The 27,938-nt window shown below is 37.7% G+C and overlaps 2 protein-coding genes and 1 long non-coding RNA gene across 3 annotated transcripts in view; 1 reads left to right on the top strand and 2 right to left on the bottom strand.

Moving 5' to 3' along the window:
• The window catches only part of cfap97 (cilia and flagella associated protein 97), a gene marked incomplete at its 5' end in the record, with an annotated part of 33,493 nt that overhangs the window by 3,239 nt on the left and 2,316 nt on the right, over nucleotides 1–27,938 (bottom strand). Inside the window, 2 exon segments of the mRNA XM_014033431.1 lie at nucleotides 26,782–26,945; nucleotides 27,596–27,870. Of these exon segments, the coding sequence (XP_013888885.1) occupies nucleotides 26,799–26,945; nucleotides 27,596–27,870 (422 nt within the window).
• LOC106536223 (ankycorbin) lies at nucleotides 72–25,244 on the bottom strand (the record flags this gene model as incomplete). Its single annotated transcript, XM_014033432.1, is given in 9 exon segments — nucleotides 72–256; nucleotides 357–463; nucleotides 3,812–3,882; nucleotides 4,049–4,106; nucleotides 4,908–4,972; nucleotides 5,918–6,006; nucleotides 8,919–9,049; nucleotides 23,479–23,557; nucleotides 24,945–25,244. Coding segments are annotated over 8 exon segments (742 nt in total), but the record flags the coding sequence as incomplete, so codon positions are not given.
• LOC106536225 (uncharacterized) lies at nucleotides 12,370–16,270 on the top strand. The gene is made up of 4 exons (XR_001312534.1): nucleotides 12,370–12,593; nucleotides 12,711–12,760; nucleotides 12,891–12,975; nucleotides 16,251–16,270. It is a non-coding gene; the product is annotated as an uncharacterized LOC106536225 (long non-coding RNA).

Genomic DNA, 27,938 nt, shown 5'->3' with positions numbered 1-27,938 from the left:
ACCCGACCCCGGATAGGCGGAAGAAAATGGATGGATGGATTGGATGGTGTTACATTTTTCATAACTCTTACCTAAAAGCTGATGTTTGTTCAGAGCAGCCAGGAGGGCAGTTTTGGTTTCAGAGTTGCCTGACAGCGTGGCATAGTGAACAACATCGTGGCCGTCTGAATCTACGACCGACAGGTCTGCTCCTCGTCGAACCAAGACTTCAACCTCAAATACTGCATTCGACTCGGCGGCAAGCATCAAGGCTGTCCTAGAAAACACACAGATCCCCTTAATATTTACTGAACACTGAGAAAACATTTGCACACATATATTTGCCCATTATCTGTGTGAGTCAAAAGTGTTTTTACCTGCCAGTGTTGTCAGAGGCGTTGACTTCAGCACCACAGTCCAGCAAAGTGCTGCAGACTTCAGAATGAGCGTGTTTGGCTGACAGCATTAAGGGAGTGAGTCCATCCTTTGGAACAAACAATAAAAACATTCAAGATTATCACGCTGACTGATTTATAGTTTTACATGAATACCAACACCTATAAATTACCACGTAAGACACCAGTGTTTCAGCCTTTACATTCACCGAGTCAACTCACTGTGTGGTGAGAAAAATCTCAGGTCTGTGTGAAGAAGGAATGAATGTGACCAATTCATGTTTCAACTCATGGAAGATTAAATTGTTTTCTCTGAAACATGTATGTAACTGGTGATCTGTGTGGCTCTGACAAATACACCCACTGTTTTAACCAAATGTCCTAAAATCACCCAAAGGGTTCAACAAAACCTGAGACATAAACACTTTTTCATATGACTGTATGAGTGGGAGAAGAAGCTCCAGATGGTATATCTGCAGCTTTAAGGAGTGGGATCTGTAGAATTTATCACATGGTTGTCAGAACTGGCAGATTGCAACTTTTTTTATAAAATGTAGAACATTTTTCACCAAGACAGACTCATTCCAACTCCCGCCGTGACACTTAATGTAAACTTAGCCTTGTGTTATCGAAGCTCAGCTGAAATAGTTGACTGGTGATGACTGCTGACAGAGCTTACAGCCTCAGATGGAAGTGCTGATCAGAAGGTTCAGCTCAGGACAACACTGCTACTGACTTAAGGTTAGGCTAAGAAATTATATATATATATATATATATATATACACACATATATTATGTAAGCTACAATTTGGGTAACAGCAGATGATAAACAAGTTTTAATGAACATTTGCATCAGATTTAAAACAAGATGTTAGCAAAAGAAAAAAAACTAAATGAAATGTGTCAGCATAGCTGGGTGTATTATGTTACAAAGCTGCTGCTGTTTTCACAAAGCAAAAAGAAATAAACTATGTTCTGGGTTCCTCTGAGCTCTGCTAAACACATTAACAGCCCCGCTTCTCCTCAGCTCAGTGTGTGTTTCTGCTGCTCTGGAAACGACAACGCAAAGAAAAAAAATAAAATAAAAACAATTTTGTCCTTTTCTGGGCAATGGATTAAGTGTGTTTGTGTGCGGTTACACAGGTGTATTACTTGGCTGGTTTTGTGAAATTGAATTGTGTTCATAGCTCGAGGTCAGCATGTCGACAAATTACCCACATTTGGGCAACGGTGTAATGTTTGAGGGGGAACTGAAGAGGAGAAAACAAGAAGCAACCAGGCCTGTTAGTCGAAAAGAATCAATACAATTATGCCTCAGCTTAAAGCTTATTACACTTTTTGTGCTGTAATGTGCCAGTGTTGCATCAGGCCACATATTTACTAAGTGAAAGCTGTCGTTAATTTGTTCTATGTAATTTAAACTGCATGAAACATGTTCTATTTGAATATAAATCATTAATAAAGTCATAAATACAATAAGTATCAGTTTATTTTATGTCATTTAAGGATTTTTTTTATTTGAATTGATTAGACTTCTTATTTAGTGAAAGTTTTAAATGTAAAGGGACAGAACAGTAAAACTCTCTGGTTTTGGTATCTCCTTACAAACTGAACAACAAATCCTGCTGCAATCAACAGAGCTTAAAAGGCACAAAGTCCAACTTGTTTCATTTTCACATTTTGCTTTAATGTTACCAGGAAATTCTTATCAGAAGTTACATAGTTCACTTCACTTTAAAAGGAAATGAGTTAATAATGCTTTACTAGCATTCTAGCTCAAGCTAAGAATGACTAAAACTAAACTTCCTCTTTTTTTCCCAACAAATACACAATCAGCACAGTAACAGAAGCTGACATTGTTTTATTCTTATGTTTTCCACCACTTTATCCAAACTCTTATTGTACAAAAAGAAACGTCATCAGAAACTCCATCCTGACACTGAACTGGTGCTACAATCCACTGTTCTGTGTTTAGTTGTTTACTGTGCCAGCCTGGCTTAAATTGTTCCCATACTGCCTGAAATAAACACGCACCATGAGGATTGGGATTAACCATCAACGGGGATGTGGAATATATAAATCCCAAACTGTGTTTAGCAAGCATTGAGGGGAAACAATTCAGCTAATTTTATGATTACGTTTGTCACTTATTAGGAAGTATTTGTTTTATTATTTTTCCAGTCTTGCATGGGTAAGGTACTGAATTATTTATGCAGTACATAGAAGCTGTATTTATTTCTAATAATCTAACCCTTTTTAGGAGTCTTTTATGTTGTTTCCTAGTTTAGTTCGATTTTAGCTTATTTTATTGTATTTGTTGGGTTTTGTTGGTGATATTTTTTCCATTTTGAAATATTTTTGGTGGCTTTTCCTGTTATTTTTGAAGTTGTGAAGCCCTTTGCTCAGCCATGTTGTTTTTAAACTTGCCTGAGAAATAAAATTGACATTGACATGTTTGACCTGACAGATGTTCCTGTTTCTTTTTGATTTAACTGAGCGGGGTTGTTTTTTTTCAAGCCAAACATAAAGTCTGGTGCAGGTATATGATCCAGCCATGATTTATGCCCGAGGCCAACAAGCTAGCATGTTCTGCTCAGCGTCAAAATCTTTATGTTCCACACGACTGGACAACTCAAAACTAACACAAACACATGATTACATGTGTGTTAAAGCAATGTCATGATTTCATTAAAGGAAAATAGTGAACCTTTTTAGAAATTTGACCATAAAATCCTACATGTTACATTAAAAAATGTACCTCTTTTTTAAGCAGCATGTATTGCAAATTGCTGTTTTTGTCTAGATGAGATGTTACAGATGAAATTATTTCCAACAGGCCGGCAGTTGCATAACAGTAAAATGAAAACAAACTGGAAACTTCTTAATTTCTTTCCTCCTTTTTGAAATTTCAAACACAAACACACACTTTTTCATGCTTTCAACAGATTCCAGCTGTGTAAAAACCACAGGCATGGTCTGTCACTGCGATGGAGACCACATGTCTGCAGCTTGAGTTCCCACAGAACTCTGACCTTCTACCTTACACATGCACAGAAATCCGTCTTCAAACAGATGATAAATGAGAGGAAATGACAGTTCACAAGGTTCCCCCCTTTTACTGCAGGAAACTGTTGAAATAACTGCAGATGATTTAGATTTTACAGTAAATGATTTCATCTCCTAACAACCTACAGAGAGCATAAAAAAGATGCTCACTAACAAGAAAGTAATGCACTTGAAAGTAAATAAAGATGGCGCTAGCAGGTAAATCTTTGAGAAAAATATACAAGCGTGCACAGATACTTCAAACAGCCTTCTGGAAATACCAAAGCTGAGGAAATATTTGGAACATATCTGTGGTCTTCATTCTGTGTCAAAGACCTCCTCCATCATGTCAGAAAAAAGAAAGATAGAGCAGAAATATTAAAAGTACGTACCACGTCTTTTAGGTTGATGGGACTTTTGGCTTCACATAGCAGCTGAACAATCTGCATGTTCCCACCAACGGCTAAGAATAAAAAAAAATCACTTAATTCGAGCTATGAAAGATAACTTTTATCCAAATAAAATTACAGCTTAAACTTAATCTCGCAAGAAATGTTCCCACGTCCTTCAGAAAGCAGACAGGCTCTACAGAAAAGCCCTTCTGTATAATTAGCTGCTGAGACACTTACCAGCATGATGCAGCGCAGTTTTCCCTGAACTGTCCACTGCTTCGATGGGACATTTACTCTGTTTTAAAAAAGAAAAAAAAATACTTTATGAGGTGAAGCAGTTCAAAAAATACTGATTAGCATTTATATTTTGAAACAAATAAATCATATTGTATTTTTTTCTGCATGAAAGTGACCTAAATAAGTTCAAATAACTTCTGCTCACATTTAAGACTATTTAACTATGTCTGCAATAAATATACAGTAAAACCACGTTTGTTTGATTTCTGTAAAAAAAAAGACTGTTTTGTATTGGAGCTTTAAGGAAATTACTGCATGATAAATGATTGCACAAAGAAATGCTTTGCAGCGAATGGTCATTTTCTTTTTTTCTTGCTTGCTTGTATCAAAACAGAGATTAGTCATCCAGGTTTTACAGTATTCCATCATAAATTATATGCATTTTGCAATACAGTCAACTGACCAAAGAGGTTTGTGTGGCATAAAAACTGCAAATTCATAGTTAAATCAGCAAATTAGAGCAGGAAAAGTGTGAGTTTTCCTTTTCTGCTGCTAAGACGTGCTGATCTGAAAACACGACCAGCAGTGTGAAGAAATGAAGCAGAGAAAGCTTTCAGCCATCTTGACAGAATACAGAGTTCACACTGAATGTTTCATATGGTACACTCTGCACGCTCACACATAACGTTTTTGATTCACACACAAATATTGCGTCCAAGAAAAATCCTGCCTGTAATTAAATACTGGCTCAAACAAAACCAGTTCTTGCTTCACTGGTCCTATCAGTACAATGTAACCAAGCAGAAAACATCGGTATTTTAATAATACAAAGACGTTTTATCAAGTTTAATAACATTACCTGAAGGAGCTTTCTGCAACACTCCACATGATTGTTTTTGGCAGCCAGGTGTAGAGGAGTAAAACCTTAAAGAATTAAAGAAAGGTTGGAAAGAATAAAAATGAACAAAATAAAGCAGGTAACAAATCCTGATGTTTTTAAAAAATAAATTAAACACAAATATTTAATCCAGAAAAAACAACAACCTACAACAGTCAATGCACAATACAAAAGACTTCAGACAATTCTAGTGCTGGGCGGTATACCGTTTTTTACCGAATACCAGTTTTTATTTTTGTTATGAATTTTTAGAATACCGGACATTCCGGTTTAAATAGCGGAACGTTTCGTCGCGGCCGCCAGTAAACTGTTGTTTCCCGGGGGACATTTTTCCTTGCTGCACCGCTTATGTGCGTTAGCATGCTAATGTTTGGAGCAGCTAGTTGCAGCTGCGGGTGGCGATTCCGCTGCTTACATTGACTGACGTTTAAAAAAACATCTCGTTTTTGCCGTCGCTGAATGTAGTAAACACCTCTTCAGTGACGTGCACAGTTAGATTTAACGCGGTTAGTTAATATGGAGACGTTATGCTGATGGAGACTTAACGTGGTTCTATAGTGAAAAGCCCGCAGGAAGTAGTTTGTAGTGGAGTTGGAATTGGCTGGTGTGTAAGGTGAGTCGTGCTGATAAGCTTTAATAAATAACATAAAACAATAAACCCGATCATAATCTTTTCTTAACCCTCCTCCTTCACGACTGGACCAAAATGCATGACTACTGTCTCCAACCACCAGTCAGAGAACAGACACAGAGGAGGGAAACAGAGACACAGACAGAGGTACAGTAAAATGAAAAAACTCAATAAGCAGGGTTTGTACATTTTATTATCAGCTGAGCTGTGATGAAAAGAAAAATACCGTCAAATACCGTGAAACCGATGAAAATGTTGAAAATACCGTGATATAAAATTTAGATCATATCGCCCAGCTCTAGACAATTCTCTTTTATTTTATCACAATTATAGACGTTACCAGCAGTATCAGTGACTGACAGGTCAGCTCCATGAGACAAGATCCCAGATAGACAGTCTGTTTGGCCACGAGCAGCAGCTACATGAAGTCTGTGCACAAATTCAAACCCAAAGAACAAATTAGAATTGCAAAGCTTTTGACTTGGCTATCGAACCACAAAAATAGTAATAAATCACTGCTTCAGATACAGAAATAACTCAGTAACACATCGTATGCAGAAATATTCTCACTAATATTTCAGAAGCCTATTAGTGGATATGCATATGAAGGACAATCAATAAAACCCCTATCCAGCTCAGTGAACAGAATGAAAAAAGAAAATCCCTGTTCAGATGTGTACGTGCTGGCTATGTTGCACACACAAAGAAACACACAACTGTGCCTACATGCCTTTCAGTCAGGTTTTATCACCATAGAGATACTGGAGACCCCTCTTTTGTGCCTTCTGAAAAGATTGTTGCATTCTGATTCCAAATCACCACATTCATCATGATCTACAGAGATTGTGAGTATGGCCCCCGCCTGTGTGTTTTTGTGTTGCAGTTGCGCAGAGAGAAAAGGTCAAGGATTAGCACTAGTGGTGAAATAAAAAGGGCTATTTGTTTCGGCTTTGTGAGAATCTGCATATTTGTTTCCTGGTACTTCCTATCCCGTGTTTCGATTTGGACTTGCTCCGTGTGATCTCTCTAACACACAGAGGTTGGGGGAGGGTGTGTGTGTGTGCGTGTACAGGACAAGAAAAGAGGTCAAAAATTAACACAGAGCCTCCGTATTATCAACACAACTCAGCTGGGGAGACAAGAGGCTCAACTGCCTCTATGGACATGAAACAGCTCTCGAAACACTGAACGTCACGGAGGCTGCAAACTATGTCTTTGGAGAACTAAAAGAGACTCGTCTATTTTTAGAAGTCATTCATTTTTAACTTTGTGTTGCAGAGCATTAAACTACTTTCAGAAACCTTGAACATACAGTCCACTGAGTTCTGTAAAGCCCTAAAATACTTTAAAGCAGTAGTTATACACTCACTGGCCACTTTATTAGGTACACCTGTCCAACTGCTTGTTAACACTTAATTTCTAATCAGCCAATCACATGGCGGCAACTCAGTGCATTTAGGCATGTAGACATGGTCAAGACAATCTCCTGCAGTTCAAACCGAGCATCAGTATGGGGAAGAAMGGTGATTTGAGTGCCTTTGAACGTGGCATGGTTGTTGGTGCCAGAAGGGCTGTTCTGAGTATTTCAGAAACTGCTGATCTACTGGGATTTTCACRCACAACCATCTCTAGGGTTTACAGAGAATGGTCCGAAAAAGAAAAAACATCCAGTGAGCGGCAGTCCTGTGGGCGGAAATGCCTTGTTGATGCCAGAGGTCAGAGGAGAATGGGCAGACTGGTTCGAGCTGATAGAAAGGCAACAGTGACTCAAATAACCACCCGTTACAACCGAGGTAGGCAGAAGAGCATCTCTGAACACACAACATGTCGAACTTTGAGGCAGATGGGCTTCAGCAGCAGAAGACCACACCGGGTGCCACTCCTTTCAGCTAAGAACAGGAAACTGAGGCTACAATTTGCACAAGCTCATCGAAATTGGACAAGAGAAGATTGGAAAAACGTTGCCTGGTCTGATGAGTCTCGATTTCTGCTGCGACATTCGGATGGTAGGGTCAGAATTTGGTGTCAACAACATGAAAGCATGGATCCATCCTGCCTTGTATCAACGGTTCAGGCTGGTGGTGGTGGTGTCATGGTGTGGGGAATCTTTTCTTGGCACTCTTTGGGCCCCTTGGTACCAATTGAGCATCGTTGCAATGCCACAGCCTACCTGAGTATTGTTGCTGACCATGTCCATCCCTTTATGACCACAATGTACCCAACATCTGATGGCTACTTTCAGCAGGATAATGCGCCATGTCATAAAGCTGGAATCATCTCAGACTGGTTTCTTGAACATGACAATGAGTTCACTGTACTCAAATGGCCTCCACAGTCACCAGATCTCAATCCAATAGAGCATCTTTGGGATGTGGTGGAACGGGAGATTCGCATCATGGATGTGCAGCCGACAAATCTGCGGCAACTGTGTGATGCCATCATGTCAATATGGACCAAAATCTCTGAGGAATGCTTCCAGCACCTTGTTGAATCTATGCCACGAAGAATTGAGGCAGTTCTGAAGGCAAAAGGGGGTCCAACCCGTTACTAGCGTGGTGTACCTAATAAAGTGGCTGGTGAGTGTATGTCTTGTCCAGGCACATAGTTCAATTCTATACCAACATCAAGTAACTATGTTACCTTCAGTTGTTATGAAAATGCTGTACATATCAAATAAATTTGACTTAGCATCATAGTATCCAAATGCCTTGAATTTGGCCTCTGTTTCTGTAGGAACCTCCTGCCGTTTCCAACACTCCCACTTCAGCACATCTTTACAACAATGCTTCAGGGGAGGGGTGCTCTGTGGGGCAGGAGCTCGGCTGCAGACTGAGCTCTGGGAGGAGCATAGGGTAAATAGGAGGAGCTTTGTACCAGCAAGAGTTTAGGCAGCTCCACGTGGCTACCACAGGAGATTCAAGGATTTCTCAAACATGCATGAATGAGTCAAAGCAACAGTCTGGGTGTGTTGTTGAAGAAGGAATGACATCATAACATGATATAAAGCTCAAAAAGGTTGATTTTGTATTATACAACCCCCAACATTTATAACTACCAAACCTGATCAAATGCTTGATTTTTATTTTACATCAGTGACATAACTCCTAATCCAGGCTTTGAACTGTACAAACATGTCCAAGGTTTATTCACATTTTATTCTCATTTTTCAAAAACTCTTATTGCCCATACATTTTTTTTCTCTGCAGTTTTACTTCAACATCACAGCCGTGAAAAATATAGAACTTAAGCCTTACAATCATAATTTAGTGGTCAGCTAGTATAATGGGGCTTTGTATTGATTGTACAAAGATAAATTAATTGAATAGAGAACAATGGCTTACGCTGATTTGCCCTCGCTGTCCAGCTTCACAGCATTGGCACCTTTCTTACTAAGCAGGGACACAACTTTGTCCACCTCGCCGTGCTCCACTGCTGCAAGCAGGCGCTCGTCATTTTTGTTCCACTCATTGACCTAAAGGGGCGAATACAGAAAAATGGATTAAAAGATCCTGAAAACCAAAATAAGATACATCAAAAGGAATAAACAATATATTTGTACATGTATGCAGAATAACTGGTCATCCAAGTATTTTTTACAAACTTAGTGATTTTAGTTTTGCAATAGACTGACCACTAAATCTGATGAAAATGCCCAAAATGTGAGTAATGTTTCTTAACCAACAGCAAATGTTTTTTTGGCTCTGCTGTGGCCTGCACAAAACATTTGTTATAATAATAAGTGCACAGGCACACACAACCAACATCCTGAGAGTACATGCTGCACACACACTCAGACCAAATGGGCACACATTTGCATCACCAACAGAGAGAAATCAGCCATTGGAAAGCTTCAAACATGATCTCATTCAGAGAAAATTCTGCTACACAACAAGTACAAGATACAACAGAGCAGGCATTAAGAGCAGACCACTGCTATAAACTCAAACACACCTGCTAAGGCGAAAACATTAATTTAGCTCCAGGAGAACATTGTGTCTTCAAGACAAAATAAAATGCATTTAGAGAGGATATAATTGGAAAGAAGAGGATTAGACCCGTAGCCCCCTCTGAGTTGGCAACAGCAGTTCAGCAGTCAGCTCTCCCAATCGCCACCAGTGTGTATCAGTTTGCAGTACAGTATTAGATTTGACCTGATAGCCTATTGACTGACAGTATGCACGAGAAGAAGGTGAGCTTTGATTCCATTAATCCATGTGATGAAAAACTGAACCCCCCTTTTTTAGAAGCAGCAATAGGCCAACACAGCACTGGAGGGTGTAAATAGCCTCTGGGGCAAACACCCAAGTGCAACCACTGCAATACATTTTGCACAGCTGGTGGAAAAATGCAGGGCTATAAAAACCCCCTCAATCACTCCAACAGCCAGGATGACCACTGAGCTCTGCAGCCTGAGACTCGTGGTCATCAGCAAGAACAAGGGATTAGGTAAATAAATAAATAAATAAATAAATAAATAAATAAATAAATAAATAAATAAATAAATAAATAAAACATATAAAGTAATCCATGTTTCCTTTTTGTCCACAAAGAAGAAAATCTCAATATTTTCTTTTAGTCAGAAGTTGTTGAATCACTGCAGAAAGCACTGATTTGATCAAACACAAAACATAGTGAAGTTTGACAGATTCTAGAAAAAATAAAGTGAAAATATGGAAATAAATGTGTAGATAACATGTGCTCATCTGGTTTGAGTTTAGCCAAAAACACTGGATTGAAAAAAAAAAAACATCAAAGAATCTTTGTTTATGTTATTAAATAGTTTTTTTAATTGAAAAATTCTTCTGTTTCCAAAATAATCCTAATTATTTTTCATAAATCATCTGACGCATGCTGGGACTGTACCTTTCCTGGTTAGGGTTAAAACAACTTGTTATTTAAAGTGCATTTGTATTGAAAGATTATGAACTGAGAGTACTTCATACATTTAAAAAAATATGATAATTTTGTTTTAAAAATTACTGTTAAATAGAGACATGCTGGAAATATGGTCGGCCTCATGAAGATACAAAAGAGATTTTAAATAGTCTAAAAATGCAGTTACTGTCAGAGTTTAACTTTAAAATAGATTAAATCCACTGGTGACTGCACAAACATAAGTCAGTAAAGAGAACAGTGCCGTGTAGTTTGAATGAAATAAAACTAGTTGGGATATTATCTAAAAGGGAGGAGCAACTGTGAAAATGTTACGCTAAGTTTTCTTCATTCATGTTTTAGTATACTGCTAGTAACTGTAGTCAGTTACTAGTATTTTTCTGAATACAGTGTATTGTACTTTTGCTTCAGCAGCGATTTGTTCATGCTCTTTTTAGCTGTCAGATTGTTTCAAGGGAGTTTAGAACTTCAGGGCCAAATATGAACTCTCAAAATAGTGCGTGAGTACGAAGTGGAGTCATCTTTCTGTTTTAACTCAAACATAAGGGTAAACTTTTTCTGTCTTTCTTTTTTACTAGTACCATTAACCATTACTCACACGTTTTGCCTTTTAAAAAAAATCTGTACCTTTGCATACTTACATGTGCCAAAAATGCACTCTGTGGTCACGTTTTATAATAAACATCCTTTAAAATAAAAAAAATAAAAAGCTGGTGCTATAACTAAATGGTGTTAATCATTTCTACTTGTTGAGATTTTTTTTGTTATAAATGGTAATCTTAAGTAACAGCTATAAAACACACATATATATATTTTTGGGACAAAAAATAAACAACCCACGCTGGCACTTTTTACAATAAGGGAGAAAACAATAATGCACAGTAGAGTGTGGTAGGACCGTGTGACAGGCCTGCAGGAGTTTCACAGGCTGAACTGAGAGCTGAAGGGCAGTCAGGACAGAGCAGCGTGGTGGTGATAATGCTGGACTACATTCTAGTAGACAAGTTTAAGTAGAGCGGAATGCACTGCTCCACTTTCGGACACGTACAAACGTAATGTCATCACAGGGCGGCTGATGTAAATATCATGGGCTGGTAGAAATATTGCCAAAAAAGGGATTAAACAAAAAAATAGTTTAAGTTTTGTACTGTTATTATAAAGTAGGAAAACAAAATAATGAAAACTTCAAAATAGAAATTTTGCTATACTCTGGAAAATATTGATGATTATTGACAATTCTTAACAGATTTTTACTTTAAATGTTATTTATGTATCTGTCTTTCATTTATTTTCCTACTCATCTACACAGTTAAATAGACTTGCATTCTTTATAATAAAACTGCAGGGTTGGGCAAAATCGTATCGTGTGCAATTAATCGTTAGAAAAAAGTTGAACAGATTATTTTTTGGCTCTTGCCGATTAATATTATTGCCACCAGGTAACTGGAGGTTTCCTCGGTCAGTCCACTCGGTGTTTCTCTCTGCTTCAAATATGACCAAAATTTTTTTTTAAAAATGTTCAGTAATTTATGCATCATAACTCTGGTTTTACTTGGTCTAGCAACAAAATTTAAAAGTTGATGTATAGCCTGAAGTCTGTACTTTTGACACAATTTGGAACTGATTTTTACGGACAGCAAATCTTTCCCACTACAATAATTTAAATTGGTCATGTGACTAAGACAGTCATATTACTCGTTATCAGTTAAATAATTAATAATTAAATTTTTTTGCCAATAACGCCCAACCCCAACTGCAGCTAATAACTAGATAAATCAATGAATCTGTAATTTGGAAGAAAATAGTGTTAGTAGCTGTGAGTGAGCAGAAAACTAAACACACAGGTCCAAAAACAAATGCCTTTATTTATTGTAAAATTTTGTAAACGTGAAGCAAAAAAGCTGATATAGGTACATTTTAAAAACCATGTCTGATGGTATTCAGTTAATCAGTTAATTATTAAAAAATAACTAAATTAGGTTACGGACACTAAAGTAGTAAGACTCTTTTTATGTTCACAACCAGGAAGTGTTGTTGCCTTCCTTTTTTCTGTTTCCTCCTTTTCCGTCTGACCCTCTGCTTCTCCTTCAGTTTCTTCCTCTGTTTCCGTTACTTTTTCTGCTGTAAGTGTGTTTATGTTAGACTCGGGGTGTGTTCCCTCTTTGTACTTAGCCTGACACTCACTGGGATACACTCACAAAAAATGAGCTGATAACACTAAGTGTTTCCTGTTTGTCCAGGCCCGAGGCTAACCGCAAGGACAAGAAGCCACTGTATGGAAGCAAAAAACGTGAGGTTATTCACACTGTGTACTGTTAAATGATTGAATGTTTTATTTCACACATCTTCAACCATCCATTTTCCTGTGTGTGCTGTTCTCGATAACATACTTTGTAAAACCTTAGGTCATTTTATTTCAGTGTCAGCGTCGTTCTTCCAACTTTACTTGTGGAGAAAATAGATGTTTCAAAAAAAACAAGGTCAGCTCTAAAGAAGCAGCATGAGGTAAGCACATAGGAAAACAGACTGGAATAAAAAGTTATTATCTATTAAGATAATCTATCTACTAAATCTCTGGTTTTCAAAAAAGGCCAAGAGATAAACAAATGAAAAAGATTATTTTGTCTCAAGATGATGAGAGCAAAATAGCCAAACCACAAGATTAGTGGGATAAAAATGTTCCGCTCTAAAATACTTGGACTTTTGTCAGAGAACAAGCAACAGTATCCTCAATCCAAGAATCACACACTAACCCACATTTGCCTTTTGTGAAAGTATGAATTATTCTGTCAGTGGGATTCAGGTCAGGCAGGAGGTAAGAAACGGTCATTAAAAATGTTACCCCCTAGAGGGAATTACATGCAGGGAAAAAAAACTATTGTTTCCAAAAGGCTCCGAGATAAAAAGGAAAATGAAAGACACAGAATAAAAAAACATAGCAATGAAAAGAGAGATTGACAGATGTAGAACATCTCTGCTCTTTGATCAGCAGCAGCTGTTAATGCTAATGCTCACATGTCCCCATACAATACAGCTTTCTCTTAGGCTACAGCTGAGACTGCTTACTTTCTGTAATGCAAACACACTCAAGCACACACACGCATGCACACACACACCATAACAGTTTAGACACTGAAACCAAGAATAAAAAAGTAAGTAAGCTGAAAAGTTAAACAAAGACCAGATGGTTGCTCTTATAGTGACAAACGCTGCCATCTATTTCACAACACTGGCCAACGTGGATCTCATATTTAGATGATGAAATGAGTTTAGATCATGGGAACAATTTCCCATCTACAGATGACTGCAGAGATACTCCATCTTTACCTGCACCACCCACACTAGTTCAGTTACACATTACATGACTTAAAGCTGTAAATGAGCAGGGTATTTCTACATCACTGTGCAGCACAAAACATAAAAACCAAACCATGTGCATTCCACACGTTCCTCCTCCTTGTCAGAACCCACATTAGCCGCAGTAAAACTCAACCACTAATAATTGAGTAAGAAATCTGGATGTGCCAAACTAATGGTGGGTAGTTTAGACTCAAACCACCAGAATCATGCTGATGTCAGGAAAAATATCACCCCTCTAACTTAACGCTTCAAAAGTTTTATAAACTTCATTTGGGATCGATCTTTTTCAGACTAAGTGCAGCTCTCTTTAGAGCCAGAACAGTACTTAGACTTGTTTGTTTTAAATAACCAGTAAACAGCAGTTTTAACACTGAATGCCAACTAAATACGACTGATAATTAGAAAGCTTTATTTAATTATAAATGTAATAAAAATAAATTACTTACTAATGGGTTACAAAACTGTTAAATAAAATTAAAATGTGTTGCTATGTTAGGGCTGCAGGGCAATTAAAAAACTTGCAATATTATTGTTTGAAATGGGACGAAATCAGTTGCAATAAATCAACGTTTTCTTCATTTCTCACTTTATCTTCTGTCAGTTACTATAATCCATTGATCAGGTGTCAGCATCAATCTGCTGGATTGACGGAATAATGTATTATTAACATGCAAAAGATGAAAGATTGAAACTTGAATTATAATGGTCTAGGATTTATTGCAGTCCAAGCAGCATCGTCATATTGATTTTGCGCTCACTCTTGATAAAACTGCAAAACCAATTTGCAGCCCTAATTAAGTTTCCTTTAATTTCACAAAAGAAACAGTCAAATCTATCAGTATGTTTATGTTTAAGAAAAATATATATTACAATTCCATTTTGATTTTGTGTAAAATTAAAATCAAAACACCACTGCAGTTTGCAAATCCTTTCAACTGCACATCTATGAGCATCAAATTATTGGCAAAAGTTATTTTATTTAAAACTGTTTACTCATCCTGAAATGAATGTCATAAATAAGTTAAAACTTTGTTGTTTTTGATTGAACAAATCGAAAAGATAAATGGTCATGTTTTCAAAGAAATCAAATACTAAAAGATTTTTTTTTAAATCATAAACAATTCAACTTTCAGACTTTAAAAGAGAAATCCCAGCATGTTTTCACCACACAACTAAAGAGCTTCAATGTCTTATCATAAAAAGGCCTTACTTCGGCAAGACGATGCCAAACTGCATGTTTCAGTATTGTGACGCTGTAAGAAGAGGATAGGTGCAAAACTGAAATTTTCCAAATTTCTAAACTAAATGAATTTTACTAAACACGTAGTAATTTGTGTCTCAGGTACATTAAATGTTACCACTTCCTTAAAGTACAATAAAAGGGGCTTGTAAATAATTTTTATTCTTCAGCATTCTTCTTTCCTTTACTCAAATTTCAACTAAAAGCTAAGGGAAATGCCCAACATGGAACCATTACGATGGCAAGAAGGACTGCTGGCAAAAACTAAATTAGTTCTCGTGCAAAACTTCCTTCAGATACAAATAGCCTTTCCTGCCCTATAAATAAACACTGTTGGGTTTGGAAAGCGACCAGGCTCATTAAACTTGGAAGCTGCTCATAAAGTCATTGAAGTAGGAAAAAAAAATCAAAACAGCATCACTTATTTAAGTCAAGATAAGGCCAGCAGTTTAAACATACATACACACTCCTTGTTCTTGCAAACTGAGGACTTTGTATTGACTTCCATTCATTTTTGTAACTGCATTTATGCCAAACCCAGACATTTTCCCTAACACAAACCAGCATTTTTCTAACCCTAACCTGAACCAAAACTTAATTCACATCGTACCTCTAAACCTAAACAGTAGAGCGCAGTAGAGCTGCAAAAAAAGTGAGGACTGGGACAAGGTCCTCACTTTACATCAAAGACCCCAATTACTAAATATTTTGCAAGTGGTCCTCACTCTGTAGCAGAAACAAGTACAAACACAAACACACACCCATACAGGCAGGCAAAGTGTATTGAGTTCAATTTAAAAAAGACAAACATTACAGAGTCTCATTGGTCATTATGTTGAGCTCAAAGCAAAACACTTTAGAAAATAGTACTTGGATGGTTAAACAATTCCTAAGTTGTTTTTATAAACCTGAATGTTGCTGCTATGGAACTAAAATAAAATCCTACTAATCATTGTGATCAAATACGTTTTGCAAAAATTAACACGTTAATCAGTGAAATGCTTTTATGAAGCATTTTTTTCTTTTTTTAACTTTTCAGGATAAACTGAGCCTAAGACAGAATTCCATTTTCACAACCTTTCCATACTGTTCTACACCTCCCATGGTTTAGATTTTTAACAGATTCTTTTTATGGAAATGGATGTGATGTCTCCATATTCTACTGCTTATCCATGATCAGGTTGAGGAGATCCAGTGCAGAAACCCAGATATCCATCCTCCCCAGCTGCTTCTGTGAAGTCCCAAAGTCAGGGAGGTCGGAGGGGATAATCTCTCCATGAAGTTCTGGATCTTCCCCCGGGTCCAGAAAACCTCCAAAAGGCATCCTGGAGGCATCTTAACCAGATGTCCTGACTTTCACTGCAGAGGAGCAATATCTCTGCTATGAGCTCTCCATGAATGACAAAGCTCCTCACCCTCTCCAAGGCTGAGCCCCACCACCTACAAAGAAAGCTCATTCAGATGCTTAGGATCTGTTCTTTATCAGTCCAGTTTTTAAACCTCTAATAAATTAGTGTTCCACCTATGCAAAGTGCATCTTTGATAAATCTGCAATGCAAGCTTTTTGGTTGACTGCACTCGCTGTACCCACAATCCTTTGCTCTGCAGAAGATGAAGTTGAAGGAAGCAAGTACTATCATGAACGGAAGTCTAAGTCTGTCCAGCTCCCCTTTTCTGTCTAACTTTCGTTTGAACTCCCCTGCCTCACATTATCTGCTTCTGATTGTTGTTCTAATGCACTATCAGTGATAAGTTACACCATTTGCTATTTTGTTAGTGATTAGTCATGCCTTTTTCTATTTCATAAAATTGCTGACAAGCTGGTTCTGTGGTACAGTTTTTGCAGTTCAAGTACACACCTAATAAGTAAATAAATCCCTAAGGAAGTTCCTATTTGAAGTAGATCCTTTTTAAGCAGCTCTAAACAAACTATTTAGCATCCACTGGTTTGTGTTTTTACCTTGTTGACATAGTAGTGCAGTTTACATGTCATACTACATTCAGATTTAAACTGCCAATTACAAATACATACATCCAAAACAATTCCTATATACTGAACTAATACTCAGCGAAGGTAGCAGACAAGTACCTTCCACCAGCACATTAGACCAAAGAACAGCTCATACACAAAATAACACCTACACACTAATATACATACAATGGCCAGGACACACCAGGATCACTCATTTCCCACAGAGCATTTCAGAAATGTGCTGACAAGCAGGTTTTATGGTTCAGTATTTGTAGTTCAAGTACACACCTAATAAATAAATAAATCCCAAAAGAAGTTCCTACGGTATTTAAAATGGATCGTTGTGGAAAAAATGTATCTAGCATTAGTTTCACTTATATTCATGGGTACTAATATGACAAAAATAAGACCTAATGTGGATGATGATTTTTGGCATTAAATCATCCATTATAAGGTTTTTGCTCTAATTATTAGTGGGCTGAAAGTCAGATGGAAATAGTGGTGTGGTAACTACAGACTATTCATTAAATTAAAATAGGAATATCTGCAACCTTGTACTTTTTAACAATGGTAATGACTATGTGAATAGCCTACCATCCGGGTATATGGAAGAAGTGTCATAATTATCCTTTGGATGGCTGTGCTACATCCTGCTGACGATTGATGACACATAGATGCTCCACCTACCCTTCCAGGGCAGTCCCAGAGGTTTTACTGTCTCTCCCAGTACTAACAGTCTTCCACTGATCCCAGCCAGAACAAACCATTGCATGCCAAACCAAGTCTGACTCGTCCAAATAAAGCACAGCCAAGCGAGGGTTCCTCAGGCAATCGTTCAATTAAAAAAGCCATCTATAGCTAAAGTCCTGAGTGTGAGAAGCTATTTTTGCCATTGTTTAATGTTTTATTATCTTCAGTAGAAAAAAGCCATGTGTGAATCCTGAAAACCATTATGGTTCAATGTTTTTTAAACAAACAAGGCATTTTTCTAGAAATGCTCTCAGATGATCAGCATGTGATGTCCTCTGCTGTTCTGCTCCAGTTAACACAGCAGACACATTTCATAACTCCAGATAAGGAGGACTCCATTCCTCTCGTGTTCACACAGCGACACTAACACCCTAAACGTTTGGAAGGTGCCAAAACGAATTCAGCAAAACAGTGAACGCACAGTTTAAACTTTATTGTCTGGCAGCTTTGATTGATTCAAGCTACGAAAAAGCTGTGCGGCGTGAGAGGAGACGACTTAATCCACACATCAATTAGACACAGAGAGGGTGATAAGGGGAGGGTGTGTGCGTGTCTGCTGTCTGGTCTGTGCTCATGCATGTGTGTGTCTGTGTGTAAGCCTTAAGTAATCCTGATAAGTGTAGCAGTTGGGGGAGCAGGTTTAAGCAATGTGAGAGCAGCTTGGATGTTTATGGGGAGAAGTATGAAGAACAAAATGCACATTTTAAAGCATAAATTTACTTTTATTTTCTTAACTGAAATGTGTTTATTCCAACAAAACAGAAAACATTTAAAGCTAGTTTCCAGCAGTGTCCAATACTGGTCCTTGTGAGCAACTATTCTGCATGTTTTGGATGTGTCTCTGCTCCAAAACCTGATTTCAATGAATGGATGATTAACAGGCTTCTGCAGAACACGACGAGGTAATTCAGCCTTTGGATCAGGAGTGTTGGACCAGAGAAACAAGTAAAACACACAGGATAGCAGCCCTCGAGGACCAGGATTGGACTGTTGTTCAATTGCATTAAAAAAAAAAGGTGGCATGTCTGAACTGAACTCATATAAAATATTCTTACACAATATCAAGGATGATGTTTATGGACGTTGTGGATGCAAGACGGAGCAAGAATGCATGTCTCTCTCTCTCTCTCTCTCTCTCTCTGTGGCTATTTTCCAAACTCATTCCCAGAAACCAGATTAGGCTTTCAAACGCCGCTCCATCTTCGGCACGCTCACACAGATGCAGTCTAACACACATACACACACGCAGAGCTACACACCTCAAAGAATTCCTCTAATTCCCTTCGGCCTTGCATAAAAACACACCTGCTCACAGCTTGATAAAATCAACCTCCCTGTTAGACGTTGGTATGCCCAGAATTTCATCGGGCAAATCAAATCTGGCAAAGGTCGACCCACATCGCACGCCTAACGATCGTATATGTGTAAATGTTATATTAAATATTTGTCGCTGTTTTATTATTTATCTAAAGAAATTACACATTTGACTTTTCCTCACCTAATTTTGTGCACCAATTACCACTGTTTAATGATAAACCTGCACGAGCACATAAAGAGTAGAGAACACACACTGCTCAGCTTCACAGAGGATTTACATTCTAGCATTTGGGAAAGTTGATTTGCTTAACCTAGTGGTGACACAATCTATTCAGAGTCTGCAGTTTAGATGTAAGCTAGTTTATATGTACCTCATCACATCAAATCAGGGATTAAGTCATGTTAGGCCAAATTAAATTAAGCACATTTTCAGATTTCTGGCTTTTCGACCCAAAATCCCCCCAAATATTTTATCGCCAAATTAGTTTCACAACCTGTGGTTACCTTGTAGGCCTTCTTATCCATAAAAATTGGGGTTTTAATACTTTTAATGTGGCATCCTGGGATTTTCATTTTTCAGCTTTCATCTCATACGCAGTCAAAAAAGGTTAAATGAATCTTAAATATAAAAATAATCAATTTTTATTTTATCAAACTGTCCTGGAGAGGTATTAGAACACATCTCACATTTGTTATATATTTTTTTTTCAATGTTATTAACTAGAAAATCTCTGATGTTGGGGTAAAAATTGACCCCTATGTTTACGTCAAGAAAAAAAAGCTTTTTTGTCTCAAAACTGTGAAAGGAAAAACAAATTTGACGTGACAGGTCATATATGGTTTATGTCTCGTGCAATTCCAAACATCAAGTCAAATTGTAATATTAGCAATAATCTCACTAAGTAATAAAGCATGTGCAAAGCAATGTATTGCGGGGAAAAAGAATGCCCAGAGGGGATTTAGGTTAATATCCTGTTCAGGGTGTAGTCTGCCTTTCACCTAATGGAGACAAGAAGCATGTTTCCACAACCTAGAAATGACCAACGGGTATAGAAAATGGATGGATGGATGGATGGATGGATGGATGGATGGATGGATGGATGGATGGATGGATGGATGGATGGATGGATGGATGGATGGTTGATTCGAGCTTCTGGTAAAAAAAAGTATTTGGAGAAGTTGAATAAAAATTAATTATGCTTATTATTTAATCTTTTTTGTGCATTGTTTTATTATTAGTATAAAGTTCAAAATTTGTATGGACAATCCTAATCCAAAACTAACACTTTAAAGAGCCGGGAATATAAAGATAGATGAGGAAATCTGTATTTCTCTCCATCCTATCGCTGTTAGAGACATACTGTTCAAACTCCTTTATATCATGGTTGTACCACAACAAAGGAATAGAAGGTTCCAGCTTTCATTCAGCATTTAATTATTTTTCATGTTAGGAACAAACAATATTTAAAACAAGCCTGTTGGTTGGTAAATCATGGAGAAGCAAAAAAGGTGAAATAAATGCGACTAAATGCATTCTGAATGTTTAATCCTTTCTGAGTTCGCTGTTGAAAAATGTCATCATGACCCCCAGAATATTTCTGACAAGACAGGTTTAATAACATTTCTGACAGTTCACTGGTGTTATGACTGATGATTGAGCCACTAAAACAGAAGTCACTTAGCTGTTAATTAGTCATTCTTGAACTTTTGTTGACACGAGTTGAAAACTATTTTAATAACGAAGTCTATTGCTGATATAAAAGGAAGTTGGAATGATGTCCTGCTCCCTGTGTAACTTTACATCACAATCCCTCCATAAAAATCACAGTGTTATCATCCGCTGTCACCACGGAGCTGTTATACGTCCATATCACTTACAATAACAACACGTCTCGTTCGCTCCCACAGTCTCGTGTTTTCGAACGCCTGTTTTAACTTAGACCTGATGTCGTGGAGGTGTTCAACTGGAGCCTTTGGCTGACTGATGCACTCAGACCACTCAACTGGAGGAGGATAGTTAAAGTGAAACATCATTAAAAAAAACTCAATCTCAACCACAGATTCTAATAAGGATTATCTGACTGAAAATGTCTTTACTTCATCAAGAAGGTATTTACAATGGCACTAGATTTCTGCTATTTTGTTAGGGGGAAAATGAAGGCTGTTTTTTTTAGGGGGGAACATTCCTCAATAATCTGTCACTGACACACACAACCTAAAATAGAACCCAGGAGATGTTTTCTTTCTATTTAGGTTGTTCTGGAGCTCTATAAAAAGCTGTGGAATGACTATAAGCTACAACACGTCACATTGTGAAACAGTTCTTTTTACACCAATTAATTTTAATCACCTAGCATAGACTTTAGTATGTGGGGTTCAGCTTTATTAAAACGGCTCACTTCTTAGGTTTTGGTAACCAAGACAGAACAGAAATGATCAAATCTTGAAAGTTTAAAAACAACGGTGTGTATTCAATGCACTTTTTCCATCAGTGTAAGCAGTGTTGCGTATATACAGTGAGATTGCTACGGACTTCACACAAAACTTGATTAAACTGCATTACATTAACGTACAGATGCAAAAACATGGGGTTTCTTTCATTAAATTAGAGTCAAATTGATACATTTCCCAGGCAAATAGCAGCGATGTATGAGTGGGAGGTCTGCAAAGGCATGATGTGGCATCGGTTGTGTTTCTAAGCAACATCCACAGCTTCTCCCTTTTCTTCTCACGCCGCCTACGACTCGCTGTTTTTTATGAGAACGAGGGTTTTGATTCACCTGCAACTCCAACAGTTTAGAATGGATCTGTATGACAAGTTTTGACAGGAAAAGTAGCGGTAAAGGTGAAATACAAATTAATTTAATCATGAACAAGAAGCATTTTGACCTGGCAATTCTGGCCTATTTACGTGAACAATGGACACCATTGAACGCCCTCAGAAAGACGACTCAATTTCCAATTTACCTTACTAGTGTTAGGCAGATCTGTAGTTTTCTTATATGACCACACATCAGTCTGCTTTGACTTGTACCTACAAGCAGATATCTCAGTTTCTACAGAAAAAAAACTTGGTTTGTTCTATATTTTGCAATGCGCGTAAGTGAATAAAGGCAGGGATGAACTCCACCTAATTCCTCCTCTGTGAGACAGTCTCTCCCATTTTCAGCAGAACATACCATTTAACCAGAGCTCACCACACACTTCTAATCTCCTGGAAACAGTCAACATAAACCAAATGTCTCATTTGCCTGGCACTCTTCCCTCTGTTCGCCGACTCCTCTGCTTCTGACACACCTTTCATCCCCCCGCAACCCCCCTCGCAAAAGTTGTCTCTTTTATCATGCAGCCTGTCAGACTTTTCCTGTCTGCCGTTTGGCTCTGTGTCATTAGGAGGTCACAGTGACGGCATATGAGTCAGACACAGTGGAGACGCCTCACTTCCTGTGAGTGCAGAACATCTCAGACCGGGACTAAATGAATGACTGAACCGAAAGGGAAGAAGTTCCTCCCAAAAAGTCTGATTCATAACCTGCCGGGATTTGGAAAAGGTTCTCTGTCGGAGAATGTGAAAATATTTGCAGGTTTTGTGGGACTAATCTGTAAAAAAAAAAAAAAAAAAAGAATCTGTAACACTGTGCCATTGCTTTCCAAAGTGACTTAATCAGAAAAAGTGCGGTTTTATGTGCTGTCAGTTTATATAAAAGTCTGTATCATATCATGAATCACGGGTTTTGAATTGGGCTCTGTGTCTTTAAGAACCTCCTACCATTTCTGACACTCCCACTTCAGCAAATCTTCACAACAAAGCTTAGGGGGAGGGGTGGTCTGTGGGGTGGGAGCTTGGCTGCAGACTGAGTTCCAGGGAGGAGCTACGTTACAAATAGGCGAAGCTTTGTACCAGCAAGCGTTTAGGCAGCTCCACATGGCTTTCCTTTAAGGGTTTCTCAAACATGCATGAATGAATAAAAGTAACACTCTGGGTACATTTTGATGAGGGAATGACAATATAACATGATATAAAGCTCAAAAAAGTTGATTTTGCATAATAACCTTAATACCCTTTAAAACTCTCATGGCAAGCAAAAGAAAAATCAACAAATGATTTACTTTTTTCTGTTTAAAAGAGCTCAAAAAGATCTCTAAATGGATAACTCAGACCTAGTCAATAAGCACAGCTTATTCAATTCTTCCAAAATAATTCAGTTTCCCTAAAACAGATCTGAACAAGAGTTTCAGCTGCGAGATTCTGCCAATAGTCTCTCACAACTTCTCAAGCCATACATACACAGACACTGACTCATACAGGCAGACCTACACATGTGCACACACAGCTTACATAGTCATGAGCACAGTATTGCGTACTTACATCAGTTTTTCTAAACTTGGCTTTAAGGCTCTTCATGTTCAGTCAGATCCATGCAGTCCCGTCAATCGCTCCGTCGAGGCTGCAAAGAAAAAAAAAACATAGACCTTTAAACAATGTCTCAGTGATATTTGCTCCTATATTACTGATGTGATTCTGAAGACTTCTGACACATTAAGTGCTTAGGTCGTTGTTTGCCCACAGGCAGTAATACAAGTCAACCTGTCAAGTGTTTTACAGCCTGAGTAAATCATCATCTTAATAAAAACTACAAGTGTCTTAAAAGTTTCATTCACAAACTGCTCAGTGGGTAGGAATGAGTACAGCACGTCTGAAGCTCTTCAATATTTAACTATTCCACCTCAGTTAATAAGTAAGGCTCGCCGTGCAATTCTATTCTGAACCCGTGGATGAAAACAGCATGTGGTTTTGTTTTCTCTCCAAGAAGGATGCTATAAATCGCCGGAGAGCCCTTCCCTCGGGAATGCTGCGATTGAATTTTTGCACTCTAAATGCCTCCAGCAATTTTGGGCTTTTAAAGCCTTGTGTCGAAAATCGTTCTAATCTTTTGTCTTTTCTTTGTGTTTTGGCTGGGAGTGATGTGAAGGAAACCTGAAACGTTTTATCGTAAACACGAGTTACAGTGAGTTAATCAAATATGTCTATTATGCAAGACAATACTAATCTAACCTATGCTGTGTTTGATTGATATCTACCTGCCAACCAAATCGTTCTGATTAAAAAGACACTTACTGCAAACTATAACATAAAAAGATTACTCTGAAGTACATCAAACGGTGCAGTTTAATAGTTTATTCTCGTAGTTTTCCCACATACTGTACATTGGCATGCAATACTGAAATGTGGGTGTGTAAACAATGTAAACAAAGCATTTGGCTGAACCTGCTTAAGAACCACACACTTCAGTCACTTCATTAACCTAATCTACTACAGACTGCCCATAGTTAGTTATGTTTTACAGTATATTTTCCAGAAAAAGAGTGAATATTGACATATTTTCAAGCAAACGCACAAAGTAGCTACAACTTTGGCTAATTTAGGAAACTTAAGCCAACAATATCAGGGGGAAAAACTATATTTCATAACTTTTCTTTAATTTATTTATTTATTTTTGATTGGTCTATATGACATTGCAATCAGTATCTTTAAACCAAATTAAAAGATGTGGCCAAAACGTTCACAAACCATAATGTGACGTCTAAGTATCTGTAGAAAGTAGAAAAGTCACTATTTTAAACCTACATTGGTGCAAAAAGCAACATGGAGCAGCTCAGACCTGTTCACAATGAAAGCTGGACCGTTTTGAATGAATGTGGTTGAACAAGGTTTTACAGAAAACAGTGTAAAGCTGCCTGTGGGACTGACCCACTGGTACTCATTGATTAGTGAGGTTCTTATTAAAAACAACAACAAAAACTATTATTATTAAACTATAGTACACGACTTACCTCGCTGAGTTTCTGTAGCTGAAGGGAGGTTGGACACACATAAGAGACTGCGGCTTTCTTCTTCTTCTCTTTTTATTTCGGTACCAAAACAGATTTAGCCTCCGAACAAGACCGAAAACAACGAGCCGCCGTGAAACTAAGCCAGTCCGGGATGGAGGGAGCGCATAAAGACGGTGAAAACAACCCGACGCTACACGGTGACTCGGCTCGGTTCGGCTCGCATAAATTAAAAGTTGGAGTTGTTCACGGACTCCTGCCGCGCTCTCGTTTGGGACTCGGCACAACGACTGCCTGCTCGCTGCCCGGTCAGGGTTGCCAGATGGGAAATGTTGAATTATCGTATCAGCAGCTCAGAATTTTCGTATTTTGAGGAAAATTATCGTACACACCCAAGTTACATTCTAGAGAGGCTCAAATTTATAAATACATCCTGCTCAGCTCACAAGTGCTCTGTATTCAATAAATTGCACATTCCTTTGTTTATAATAAAGTTAAAAAGCACTATCTGACTGTTGAGTGTCCTTTTTTTAAACAAAAGCTTTATTGTAAAGAAGAACAAAACATGGAGCCTGGTGAAATGATGCATATAAAAGGAAATATTAGTTAAAATGACTATAATAAAATGTAAATTAAAATAGGCAAAGTTAAAATGAAATCAGGACGATAACAAATCATTGTAGTTTAGTCAAGAAATAAATTGAGTGCATACTGAACAAATTTAATCTGCAAGCCTAAAAAAAACTTTTTTTCTTTAAAAATAGCTTCTGGATGACACCTGGATGTTTATTAAATGTAAATGTTGCTTATACTCCTCACCTTTTCAGTCCCACCTTTTCTTTTTGATTGTACAGTTATTATTTCTTTCACATAAGTGCTACTGTTATATTTATCCTTACTGCTATAATGTGGGAGGGGGACCTGGGGTTCTCCCCCAGAACATTTTGAATGAAGTAGGTGCTGTTTCCTGCAGTCTGGTGTGTTTGCAAGTTGTTAAACATATTTTAAACAACATAAATGAACTCATAACTATTTTAGAGACAGATTCAACTCAATATATGAATCATCCTTTTTATGTCACATTGGATATTTGATTCTTTAACCAGCTGGTAGCCTAAGCAGTAGCATTTTAATAGGGTAAAAAAGTAAAATAAAATAAAAACATTGGTGACTGTGTCGTGGCAGCCAGCCTTTTCTTTGGAGACAGTAGTTTGTCAAGAAAACAAAAAATAAAGTTTCTTCTGTTGCTCCTTTTNAAGCAAAGAAAGAAAATAAATACTATAATCAAAAAGAAATCCAATAATAAGCATGGGAAGAGTGAAGTAGTTACTGTTTTATAAATAGATGAGTGATGCTTCCAAGAGCCCACAGCTGTTCTAAACTGCCTGAATGACCTCTCTTTGTGTTAATTAAATCCCTGCTGCCTTCTGGAAGCAGCAGCTCAGACATGAGAAATCTGCTGCCTCAGATTGAGAAAAATGTTGTGCAGGTTCTCTTTGTGTACTTTAATTAGACATAAACACAAACCACCTAAGACTGCTCAAAAATAAACATGATTGACATTGAAACTGTGATGTTATGATAGTTAAAAGCACAGATTTTTGTGTGAACGGCTGCAGTTTTCTGCTGCACAAGTTACCTATCAAACCTTTCTATTTACTGACTGAGTGACTCAAAACCTGGGCTTAAGATGAAGAGGATTGTACATTCTTGTTAGTGAAGCTGATGTGAGGAAGATATATAAGTAGTACTCAGTCATGAATTCGTCATATACTTTAAAATATACTTAAATTTTAAAGCATCACCTCTGTATAAGTCAGCAGATCTGGATCAAACCTACCTGAAGACGTCCTCCTGCTACCTCTCTTTTTTCTCACTGTGTGTAATAAAGAAACGTGATAAAGCTTTTATATTATAGTCAGTGAGGCGCTGATAGTCAGCCAGCTGCTTTACACGACTCATGCCATGTGTGGGCGTGACTGAATCCAGTCTTTTCTTCATTGCCTAATTTAAAAGAAGAAGAGTGTTTTTTAAAAGCTTGTATTTGCTAATTAAAAACAAAAATGTAGAATGTTCTTAGCACACCACCAACAACCAATGGTAGAAAGTGATCAAGCATTTGGGAGCAATTTTACTGAATTCAGTTTAAGCAAAATAACTCAACTCAGTTAACTTTACAGATATTGACCTGATGGGAGTCATTCACAACACTCTGAACATCTGCCAACATCACATGACACTGCACATTTTGTTAGTTTCAAAGTTTGATTAAAAAATCTACAATGTTTTCATTTCTTAACATCAGTCTAGAAGTCTGGCATGAAAGATGGTGGGTGAAATGCAATCGTTCTAGTCATCCATTAAATGTCAAACAGCTTGGGCACATCTAAACAAGTCATCTAAACATTTTAAAGAAATTAGCATGTCTCGCAATAAATAATTGACTCATAACTTTATACTTCTAACTTTGGTTGTAACCCATAGCCAATGAATTTTAAATACAATGCATGAAAATAAAAGGGCAGAAAAAGGCAAACTAAACAATGACTCTTTGTCTTTATATAGCGTGAATGTCTGTGTTTAACTTTCCAGACTGATTAATGGCAACAAATAAATGTAAAGTAATAAGTTTTCAACAAAGCCTTGTTACTCACCAGGTTCTCCCGCTCAATGCGTTGCTGCTCCCTCTTCCTGTTAAGTGCACTGTGAGCCATCTTAACCACAGGTGAGACTACATAGGTTTTCTTCACAGTGGCTTTCCTCGAGCTGGGTGCTGAAGAAAGGCGTGACAGCTCCTCAAGAGATCGCTCATTTTCTCGATCTACGCAAAGGAAATCATCATTAGAAAACGAGTCATTCTTCCTGTTTCTCCCTCCAGGAGAGTGGAGAACCAGTTTGTGCTCAAGTTGACTTTCTAAACTGAAGGTGCCTGACAGGTGGAAAGTGCACGTCATAATTTAACACTCAGTGGGTTAGATAACTTTGTTCAATAATAAT

This window comes from Austrofundulus limnaeus, unplaced genomic scaffold (genome assembly GCF_001266775.1).
Source record: "Austrofundulus limnaeus strain Quisiro unplaced genomic scaffold, Austrofundulus_limnaeus-1.0 Scaffold1735, whole genome shotgun sequence".
Taxonomy (NCBI): Eukaryota; Metazoa; Chordata; class Actinopteri; order Cyprinodontiformes; family Rivulidae; genus Austrofundulus; species Austrofundulus limnaeus.
This window is presented reverse-complemented; position numbering and strand designations above follow the sequence as displayed.